This window comes from Nesoenas mayeri (assembly GCF_963082525.1).
Source record: "Nesoenas mayeri genome assembly, chromosome: 10".
Classification (NCBI taxonomy): Eukaryota; Metazoa; Chordata; class Aves; order Columbiformes; family Columbidae; genus Nesoenas; species Nesoenas mayeri.
Window position 1 is genome coordinate 9,932,643 of NC_137560.1, and position 10,415 is coordinate 9,943,057.

The 10,415-nt window shown below is 62.2% G+C and overlaps 2 protein-coding genes across 3 annotated transcripts; both read left to right on the top strand.

Moving 5' to 3' along the window:
- The first annotated feature begins 304 nt into the window (after positions 1-304).
- LOC308044247 (acylamino-acid-releasing enzyme-like) lies at positions 305-4,325 on the top strand. 2 transcript variants are annotated; one of them, XM_080350799.1, is made up of 21 exons: positions 305-603; positions 681-807; positions 888-975; positions 1,060-1,135; positions 1,212-1,375; positions 1,448-1,585; positions 1,674-1,765; positions 1,840-1,880; positions 1,957-2,078; positions 2,222-2,282; positions 2,351-2,448; positions 2,538-2,589; positions 2,675-2,763; positions 2,835-2,973; positions 3,047-3,130; positions 3,211-3,291; positions 3,387-3,475; positions 3,592-3,782; positions 3,852-3,954; positions 4,022-4,128; positions 4,196-4,325. In XM_080350799.1, exons 1-21 carry the CDS (start codon positions 495-497, stop codon positions 4,299-4,301), a joined length of 2,157 nt encoding a protein of 718 aa, XP_080206925.1. In that variant the 5' UTR covers positions 305-494; the 3' UTR covers positions 4,302-4,325. The 2 variants fall into 2 exon arrangements, with proteins under 2 accessions (XP_080206925.1, XP_080206926.1); XM_080350800.1 differs by lacking the exons at positions 305-603; positions 681-807 and having other exon boundaries at positions 899-975; positions 1,247-1,375.
- A 2,900-nt stretch (positions 4,326-7,225) lies between these two features.
- Positions 7,226-9,701, top strand: LOC308044110 (uncharacterized protein; the record flags this gene model as incomplete). Its single annotated transcript, XM_080350586.1, has 5 exons — positions 7,226-7,250; positions 7,602-7,700; positions 8,540-8,647; positions 9,020-9,082; positions 9,490-9,701. 5 exons carry the CDS (start codon positions 7,226-7,228, stop codon positions 9,699-9,701), a joined length of 507 nt encoding a protein of 168 aa, XP_080206712.1.
- Positions 9,702-10,415: the final 714 nt, after the last annotated feature.

The window sequence follows — 10,415 nt, forward strand, 5'->3', positions numbered from 1 at the left end:
GGGCGCCGCAACTCGGGCGGTGGGCCGAGCGTCGCAGCCAATGGGAGGCGCCGCAAGCCGCCGGGCCCGCCCCTCCGTCCCGGAAGTGCCGGCGCTGGCCACGCCGCCCCCGCCGCCACGACATGGAGCCGCCGGTGAGAGGCTGAGGGAGAGCGGGGGTGCCCTGGCGTCACTGTCCCCGTGCCCGCCCCGGGAGCACCGTCCAGGCGCCACCCCTGCCCTGGCCCTGCACCCCGATACCCCGTAGCTGCCCCCGGCACCTTCCCAATCCCCCCGGTGCCCTGGTGGCTGCCCCAGCTCCGCGCCCCGGTGCCGCCCCAGCGCCCTCCTACGTCCCCGGTACCCCAGTAACTGCCCCCAGTGCCCTCTAATTGCCGCCATGTGCCCTGGTGCGCCGCTGAGTGCCCCCTGTGCCCCACTGCTCCCTGGTTCTTGCCCCACCGCCGCCGCAGCCACCCCGGCGGGTTCCGCAGGTGCCGCCGAGCACGGAGGAGATGGCGGAGCTTTACCGGGAGCTGAGCCGGCACCCGACGCTCAGCACCGCCTGCATCGGCCCCGACGTCACCACCCAGTACGGGGGCAAGTACTGCAGCCTCTACACCGGTACGGGGATGGGGTGTCCCCCCGGGGGGTCTCTGCCTGCGGGGACACAGCGCGTGTCCTCACCCAGCTCCTCTCAGAGTGGTCGCAGCGGGACCTGGCGCGGGCCGAGAACGTCAAGTTTTGCCGCCAGTACCTGATCTTCCACGACGGGGCCTCTGTCGTCTACTCGGGGCCCGCCGGCACCTGTTCTGAGATCAAGGATGAGTGAGTCCGGTCCTGTCCCCATGCCAGCATCCCCTTGGTGTGCTGGTGGCGGGGGCTGACGGGCACCCACCCTCCTGCAGGCTGCTGAGCCGGGAGTCCCCCAGCGGGGCGCTGAAGGCTGTCCTGCGCAAGGTCCCCGGCAAGGAGAAGGAGAAGCAGTTTCTGGAGGTGAGGGGGGGGCTGGGTACTTTCTGGGACTCACAGCCAGGTCCACACTGTAGCTTGTGGCCGCCCCGGCATCTCTGTCCCCAGGTCTGGGATCAGAACCGCAAGGTGAAGAGCATCGATCTGACGGTGCTGGACAAGCATGGCAGCGTCTATGATGATGGTGAGGGGCCAGGGGATGCTGGGGGGATGTGGGGTCTTGGGAAGACAGGGAGCCGGTGCCCGACCCTCTGCTGCAGACCAATTTGGCTGCCTGGCCTGGTCACACTCGGAGACCCACCTGCTCTACGTGGCGGAGAAGAAGCGTCCCAAGGCCGAGTCGTTCTTCCAGAGCAAAGCCCCAGAGCTGAGCACCTCTGATGAGGACACAGGGTACCCCAAGAAGGAGGACGTACCCCTCAAGGTGGGGTTTCCCCTCCCTGAGCCAGTGGGGGCCAGCGGGAGTGGCCATGGGGCTGACAGAGTTGTGCCACAGGGTGAGCTTTTCATGTACCATGAGGACTGGGGGGAGACACTGACCACCCGCAGCGTGCCCGTCCTCTGTGTCCTGGACATCGAGAGCAGCAACATCTCGGTGCTGGAGGGCATCCCAGAGCACCTCTCCCCTGGCCAGGTCACAGGAGGGTGCCCTGGGGAACCAAAACAGGGAGGTTTTGGGGGTCGGTGGCAGGGTGAGCTGCTCACTCCCCGCCACCCTGCAGGCTTTCTGGTCCCCTGGTGACACTGGTGTGGTGTTCGTGGGCTGGTGGCACAAGCCCTTCCGCCTGGGGCTGCGGCACTGCACCAACCGCCGGTGAGTCCCTGAGGGGCACCCGACAGCCCAGCCCATCCCCCTGGCCCTGCTGTGACACCTGTCTCTGTCCCCAGCTCAGCGCTCTTCTACGTGGACCTGACGGGCGGGAGATGCGGTGAGTGACACGCACCCTGGTCCTGTCAGCACCCCAGCTCCCCATAGCCCCTCACCGTCCCCTCATGCCCCTGCAGAGCTGCTCTCTGAGGACACCAGGGCTGTGTGGTCCCCACGGCTCAGCCCCGACCGCTGCCGCATCGTCTACCTGGAGAACGAGGCCCTAGGCCCCCACCAGCAGTGCAGCCGCCTCCACATGGTGAGCAGCACCCGGGAGCACTGGGGAAGTAGTGGGGTGTCCGTGCTGGGTTGGGGGCTTGGAGGAGGGCGGTGGTGCCCCCTCCCCAGGCTGCAGTGGGGGCTGAGACTCTGCAAAACTCACCTTGTGAATGTCTCCCACAGTACGACTGGTACACCAAGCACACCAGCGTGGTGCTGGAGGTCGTGCCACGGCAGACATGGGGTGAGTACAGCCTTGGAGGTGGTGAGGGGTGCACAGAGCGGTGCTGAGCACCCCCACTCTCATTACAGGCTCTTTCCCTGGCATCTACTGCAGCGCTCTGCCAGGGTTGTGCTGGGCAGCTGACAGCCGCAGGCTGGTGCTGGACACGGCCCAGCGCAGCCAGCAGGTGAGGGCTGCCATGCTGAGATGGCAGGGGGGCACGTGGGGGGACCAAGCCATGTCAGGACTCTGCTGGACTCTGCCCTTGTGCCCTAGGATGTGTTTGTGGTGGACACGGTGACGGGTGCCACGACCTCGCTGACGGCCGGTGAGTGGCAGGTCATCAGGGCCATGGCAGTGTTGGTGCTGGCAAGGGGATCGGGCCTGCAGGTCTGACCCCACTTCTTCCCCAGATGCTCCCCAGGGAAGCTGGTCTGTCCTCACCATCGACCGGGACCTCTTGGTGGCCAGGTTCTCCACCCCGAGCTGCCCCCCTACACTGGTAAGGTGTCGCCTCCCTCCCCAGTGCCCACCAGTCCCTCGGTGCTGGAACTGACCCTTGTACCCACGCAGAAAGTGGCCGTCCTGCCCAGCGCTGGCCAGGAGGCGCAGGTGCGGTGGGTCTGCCTGCAGGATGCGCCCCCTGTGCCCGGCATCAGCTGGAGCATCCGCACCCTGCGGCCCCCGCTGGAGCAGGAGCACCCCCAGTACGGTGAGTGCCGAGGGGGCCAGCCTGGGCTCTGCTGCCCCTGCTGAGCTCTGACCCCCCCACCCCACCTTTGCAGGGGGCCTGGACTTTGATGCCATCCTGCTGTGCCCAAGCGAGAGCCTCACCTCCCAGAAGCCCCCCTTGGTTGTGATGCCCCATGGTAAGAGCTTGTCCCTGCCCCAACGTAGCCCCTGCCCTGGCTAGGCAGCATCACCCTCCCTTTACATTTGCCCTTCGCAGGGGGTCCCCACTCCGTCTTCACGGCTGGGTGGATGCTGTACCCGGCAGCGCTGTGCCGCTTGGGCTTCGCTGTGCTGCTGGGTGAGTGACACCAGGGCCTGGGCACTGCTGGGTGTGCAGTGCCTGTGGTGGGGCCATGGTGGGGGAAGGAAGGCTCTCATGCTGCCCCCCCGCAGTGAATTACCGTGGCTCACTGGGCTTTGGCCAGGACAGCGTGGCCTCCCTGCCGGGCAACGTGGGCACGCAGGATGTGCGCGATGTGCAGGTATGGCTATGGCATGTGGTCCTGACCCCAGGCTGCCTCATGCTCCTGTGGGTGCCCCAAGGAGGGAAAGTGGGGCCAACCTGACTCAGCGGGTGTCCCCCCCACCACGGCGGCAGTTCTGCGTGGAGCGGGTGCTGCAGGAGGAGCCGCTGGATGCCGACCGGGTGGCACTGGTGGGCGGCTCGCATGGGGGCTTCCTGGCGTGCCACCTCCTTGGCCAATACCCCAACACCTACCACGCCTGCGTGGTCCGCAACCCCGTGGTGAACATTGCCTCTATGGTGGCCACCACTGACATCCCTGACTGGTGAGTACCCTTGTCACCATGCCCCCACCACCCTGCCTGCACACGAGCCCCCGTACCTCTTGCCTGCAGGTGCCTGACAGAGACAGGGCTATCCTATGCACCCAACGCCCTGCCAGACCCAGCCCAGTGGACGGACATGCTGCTCAAGTCACCCATGCAGTATGTTGACCAGGTACGGCCCTGTCCTTGTCCCTCTCCCTGCTGGCAGTGCCAGCGCTGAGGCTCTGCTGCTCCCGCAGGTCCGTGCGCCTGTGCTGCTGATGCTGGGGGAGGACGACCGGCGCGTGCCTCCCAAGCAGGGGCTGGAGTATTACCGTGCCCTCAAGGCCCGAGGGATCCCCACCCGGTGAGTGGGTTGCTGGGTGCCCGGGTGGGGGGCACGGGCACAGCACTAAGCCCTCTGTCCCCTCCAGGCTGCTCTGGTACCCGGGAAACAACCATGCACTGGCCGGTGTCGAGGCCGAAGCTGACGGCTTTATGAACATGGTGCTGTGGCTGCTCAAGCACCTGCAGTGCTAACTTGCCCCCATTGCTGCTGCCCCCCAATAAACAGTGTAGCTCAGCATCCTGGTGTCTCCCTTAGTGGTGTCAGTGCCAGTGCCACCTCTGCTCCCGGTGCACCTGGGGCTCACAGCCAGCAGACCCGTGTCCCATGGGACTGGGCGTGTGTGCTGCCAGGGCTGCAGTGTGCCACGGCCGAGGGTGGGACCTCCCAGCGGCTGCGGGGAGGGCAGGCAGCGCCGGGCAGGCCCCTGACGCCAGCTGCTCGCACATGCCTTGGCAGCTTGCTGTGCTGCCAAGCAGCCAGTGCCAGCAGCCCAGCACAGTGGAGCAAGGCCCCATGGATTCAGCAACCGAGCAGGGGAGCCTGAGGGGCTGTGTAGATGGGTGCAGCCTCCTTTCGGAGGTGGGTGTGGGCAGAGGGGTGAGCTTTCCCCCCACCAGCGTGCCTCTGCCCCTGCCCAGGTGGCCGGCAGCCCTGCTACCTGCCACGGGGAGCTGAGACAGTTCCCAGCTGTCACCCATACCACCCTTGGCACTGCCACAGGGGGACAGACATCCTGCTCTGCACCGGTGAGTGGTGGGCACAGCAACTCGGTGCTCTCTGCCGGCAGATACGATGCAGGCAGCTGGTGATGGTGAGTAAGAAGCTATCGCAGTTGTATTGCTAGCTTGGGCTAAACTACGACAGCGGGTCAGCACTCTGTGCTGGCCTTTGGTTCTGCTTGATTTCCACCAGATACAGAATGGCTGAAAAGCCAGAGCTGCTCATTTTCTAGCCCAGCAGCCAGAGAGCCTCTGAGCCTTTCTGCTTATTTCCTCTCTTTTCTCTCTCTGGGATCAGCTTTGGCACCAGGTACTGTTTTCCTGGGACTGGCTGCTCAGTGGTAGACAGAGTTGGTGAGGAATTGCCTTGACTATTTTTTATTTCCTCTTATATATATTTACTAGTAGTGTTTTTTATTTTATCTCAATCCAAGTTTCTGCCTTCCCTTTTGATTCTCTCTCCTATTGGGGATGGATGAGGGAAGGGGTGAGTGAGCAGCTATAGCGTTTGTATTGCTGGCTCAGGTTAAACCATGACGGCGGTCAGCACTCTGCACTGGCCTTAGGTTCTGCTTGATTTCCACCACGTACAGAAGGGGCTGCTCCGGCCAGCTGCAGCTGCAGCCGCTGCGGTGGGCTGGGACAGCCTGTGCCTGCAAAGCCTGCGGAGCTGGGCATCAACAGGGCCAGCACACCTAAAAAACATCCCTGGAGAGCGACACAGAGGCCAGGGTGGGCACAAGGCTGCTGGCAAGGGCCTCCTGTGCCCTGTCTGCATGGCCAGAGACAAGGCCCCGTGCTGGTGACCTTTATGCACAAATGCTTCTGCACACACGGCCCTTCAAGGGCTCCAGCAGTGCTGACGGGCTGGTGGCTTTTTCCCAAACTTCTGACCACACAGGAGGGTGGATGTTGAAATGCTGATCACTTGTAAAGGGAAAAGAGGTGTATCTGCTCGGGAGGTACAGAAACTTGGAGCATTTGGCCTTTCCCAAACTGGGAGCGGCATTTGCAAGAGCAGCTACAGCCTCCTTCTGAGTGCCAAAAATGTTTAGGGTCAGGTCCGTGTGCCCGTGGCACACCTAAGCAATGCACACTGGGGGATAACAAAGCCCCCGTGCTCTAACGGTTCTCCGTGAGCACCCGCAGAGCCGTCCCCGTGCAGCCTCGGCCCAGCCATGAGGTCACAGTGGGGCTGTGAGGTCACAGAGCCACACGGTGCCGCGACAGCCATATGAACGGACCGCGCAGCTCCCGACCCTCACTGCAGCAGCAGCAGCGGCAGCGAAAGCAGCAGCGGCAGCGAAAGCAGTGTGGTGCAAGCGTGGGTGCCATGGCCCTCGCCCAGCGCCTTCTCCCCCTCCTCCTCCTCTGGGTGGCCCTGCATGCCAGGACTGCCCAGGCTGCTCCGTGGCGAGCGCGGGGAGCGGGTAAGTGGGTGGCACTGGTGCAGCCTTTCACGGCCAGCAGGCTCCTCTCCCCAGGAAGAGGGCAGGCTAGCTTTTCCTCCAGGGCTTTGCGAGGGTCTCCTCTGTGTGTTGATCCATCTGCTCCTTGAGGAGTGTTGCACGTGGCCTGGGGAGAGTGTTTGCAGAGCTGCCAGGAGCCAGCCAAGAGGTCACCAGGCCCCTCTGCAGCTTTAGGAAGCTCGACCTACGTCTGGCTCCCGTGTAGTTACCTGAGCCCCTTCCAGTGCCCGTGGTTCACTAAGGCAGCAAGTGGATCCAACCTTGTAACAGGAAGATATCCATCTGTGCTTGCTTCTAGATGGGGGTGGTGGCCCTGATCAATCCTCTCGTCTGGCTGTTAGCTTGGAGCCCTTGGGTCGTCCTGGTTGTAAGTTCTCAATGTCCCTTTCCTTGAAGGAAGAAACATTGATAATGTTTCAGTGGGGGGAAGGAGCATTTCCCTTTTAATCTTCTCTCCTGGGTAAGGCAAGTCGCTCCTTCTGGGACCAAAGCAGAGACACAGAGGAGAGCAGAGCGGGACCGGGCCGGGCTCAGGGATGTGTCCCGGGGCGCTTTCCCTTGGGAAAGTGTCTTTGCCAGCCCCTCAGAGCCTGAGCTGCTGCCGGTGCCAGCTGCCAAGCCAGCGGCTTGTTGGGGTTGAGTTAGAGCAGCTGTGAGCTCCAGGGAGTCCTTTCTCCCAGCAGCTCCACGCGTGGTTCGTTAGTCCCAGTACGGTGCTGCTGCAGGCACGTGGTAACTCTTTGCCGCGTGTCCCGAGTGGGAGGGAGGGACGAGTGCCGTGGAGTAATCCCCGCTTTGATATTGCACTCCGTGCCGCTCCCAGCTGAAGAAGTGACTTGCACTGTGTCACGGAGCTGTTCTGTCCTGCGCTTGTTTGCAGCCGTGCCTGTCGGCCAAGGGGATCCAGGTTCCCGTCCGGGTTCCAGGATGGAGGCTTTGGGAGATGCCGTGGGTACGTCATGGCTTTTTCCTCCCTTTTGAGCTGCCAGCTCCAAGCCCAAGGGTCCTCCAGCTGGACACCTCTCGGGTGTGGGGACGGAGACCTGCACGTGTGTGCCCTCTCCTCACTGCAGCTGCGATTCGGTTCTGCTGATGCAGATCACTGTAGATGACAGAGGCTTCTTTGGGTGTTTGGTTACAGATGTGCCTGTAGGAAGGACTTTTCCAGCTCCTCGCCTGGATGCTGGGCCACAGCCTGGCTGGCGTCGCAGGGGTGAGTAGTCTGTCTCTACTGACCTCACAAGTTGTGCGTTGTTTTTCCGTAATATCTTGACATAAAATTGAACCTCATACTTTTGTTAAGGTCTTCCAAGACCAGAGTATCAAGCTGAAGGAGGAAAGAAGCCCCCAGAGGCATCTGAATCCTGGAAGCAAATTCTGAAGAAATTGCAGGGAGGACGCGGTGGGTCTATTTCACTCCGCATTAGACATGAGACGGGACAGCCAAAGGATGCAGACACACATCTGGACGCGCCGTGGCCCGCACAGTGGGAAGGGGCTGATCAGAGCCTCGCAGTGATGCTGGCGTTCACTCCTTGCAGGCTCTGGCGAGACACAGAGATGGTGCAGAGCCTCTGCTGCCAGCTGTGGTTCCAGCCAAGAGCCAGGGGCAGCTGCTGCTCCCGTTTCACCATTAGGGCTCAGAGCTGGTTTGTGCAGGTGTCAAGACACAGATTGGAGGGCCTGGTGTGTGCTGAACTTGTGTTCAGCTCACATGTAGCACTGCTTGCCCACAGGGCCAGTTCAAGGCGGGATCGAGGTCCCAAGTAATGCTGTTTGCCCTTGTCTGTGCTGGGAATCGGGTGGAGATGCTGATTGCGCTGCCTTTTTGGATTGAGCTCAGTGTCCCGTCTGCAGGCCGATAGCGGGGCTGGGACGAATGCGGCCATGGCTGGTGCTCAGGGGGAAGGGCGTGAGGGCCTTGCGGAGGAGCCTTCTCAGAAGGGCTGTTTCCCTGGCTGCAGCTTCTTCCCGTCCCCCCTGCAGGAGGCATTTAGCGTCCCTTGCCATTTTGCCAGAGATGCGCTGCGTGCAATGGGAACCAGGAGGTCGCGTGCAATTTCCTGGTCTCCCAGCAGGTCCGGCGTGGCTGTTTGGAGTGGTGACGAGGCGCAGTCCTGAAAGCCCAGGCCTTGTTTCTATTCCTTTTTGGTGCCTTTGAGAAGTATTGCCTGCTGCAGATGCCATCTCCCTGATGGGAAGGGTTCCATCTGATCCAGCTGTCCCCCTTTCTTTCTCAAGATACGGACCGCAAGGCTGTGCAGAAGGAGGCGTTTCCAGAGGGAAGCAGCCGCTCACTGCCAGTCCCTGGTGGAAAACTGGAGGGGATGCGGGACATCGGCCGGCCAGGTAACTGCTGTCCCGTGATCAGCTGGTGTCACCCATCGGGACTGGACTGTGGCAGCAGGCTCTTCCCCTAGTGCCCGCTCTTGCACGTCACGTCAGCAGCCAAAGCTGAAAGTGTTTTGAGCTGGGGGCATCTGGGACCCATTCCACAGATGGAGGGAAATGGGACTCTCTTACGAATGCACCTCCCGCTGTAGCTGCAGCCCAGATCTTGCCGTGAGTCCCCAGAGGCACAAGAGCAGCACAGAGCGGGATCCTTCCCGTGAGCTGGGTCCAGAGTGATGCTCTGACTGCCAGCCTGGGCTTAGAGGGAACCTGCATCCTCTGTGCCCGAGCTGTGCTGATGCTTTACCTGTCGTCTCTGGTTTTTGGCAGTGCCGCCCAAGCCAGGAGAAGTCCACCGCAGCAGAGTATATGGATTTTTTCAAACGGACTCAGGTACTGATCAGTCCCACTGGGAGTCCCTAAGGGAGACATGCCCTGAAACCTGGGAGCACCTGCAGCAGTGCCCATTCCGGAGAAAAGGCAGAAGGGGAGAGCGAGGCTCAAGAGTCTGCTGTGAAGGCCTGACTCCGTCCCCTCGGGTGGGGGTGGCACTCCCTGCTGCAGGGACGGGCTTTGTCCGCGTCCCCTGAAGGAGCGAACGGGGAAGCTGCTGCGCTCTACCCCGTGCTCTCCTTGTGGCCGTCTGAGTTTTGTCGGTGGGACACCCTGTCCCAAAGGGTGGGATGGTGCCTCCAGGCACCAGGAGTGGGGGCAACAGAGAACTTGCTGGCTATATCAAAGGTGCTGCAGGCTTACCAGTGGTGCACAGAACAGACTAAAGTCCAGAATTGCTCCCGCAGATGCGACCGACAAGAGACGCGCAGGTGTTTCCGAAGTCCAGGGGAAAGCAGATGTTTCCAGTTCTGAAGAGGACGAACTTCCTCTCTGCCCTCAAGATGTGCGAAAGAGCTGTATGATAAACACAGCACTAACCATCACTTTAGTGCCACTTGGAATAGCAGTGCTAGTGGTGGCCTTCCTGTTCCGGCGGCGGAGGAAGGCAAAAAAGTGAGTTATTGATTTCCCATCACCCCAACTGCTTCCTTAGGTAGCTGTTTGTAGCCACCAAGCCTTTCTGGTCAGGCTGCTGTGAAGGGGCGAGTTAGTGGTTGGCCAAAGAATTCTGCTGAGGTTCGCGCTGCTGTTGGGTGCCTGAATTGGCCTCTTAATTCCTGGGCCACCTCCTCGGGAGCCTGTTCTGGCTGGAGCCAGAGTGAGCTCCGGCTGACCCTGCCTGGCCAAGAGCAGCCCCCGGAGCGACAGGCACAGGCAAATCAGGGCAGGACGAGAAGGAGCGGGGATGAGATCGCCCTAGAAGGCGAGATGCGCACGGTCACGGCTCCTGAGGGGGAACCTGCCCGGAGGAATCCCCCTGCTCGGCGGTGCCCTGAGGTGCAGGTGTCCACCTCGGCCAAGGGGAGCCAGCAGCTCAGCCGTGGTGTGAGCCGTGCCAGCTCTGGGCCGTGCTGCGGAGGAGAGTCCCCGTGTCTCGCCTGCAGCTCGGGCCTCAGCAGGCTCCATGGCTCCATCCACAGAAAGAAGCACGGAGCTTTTGGAGCCGCTCAGGAAACCAGAGGCCGCCCCAAACACCTGGACCACTGGGACACTGGCCCGGACAGCTGGGACGGCGAGGAAGACATCCATGAGAGCTTGATCCAACCCCAGGAGCCGCCACTCCCGCCTCCCAAACCATCACGCCCACGGAGCCCACGGCCCCCCAGCCCGG

What these genes read in the sequence shown, in the direction of transcription:
- LOC308044247 (XM_080350799.1), top strand. Translation starts at nt 495, where the DNA reads ATGGCGGAGCTTTACCGGGAGCTGAGCCGGCACCCGACGCTCAGCACC. An exon ending in TGTTCTGAGATCAAGGATGA is followed by an intron (nt 808 to 887) that starts GTGAGTCCGGTC and finishes ACCCTCCTGCAG; the next exon opens with GCTGCTGAGCCGGGAGTCCC. An exon ending in CACGACCTCGCTGACGGCCG is followed by an intron (nt 2,590 to 2,674) that starts GTGAGTGGCAGG and finishes CTTCTTCCCCAG; the next exon opens with ATGCTCCCCAGGGAAGCTGG.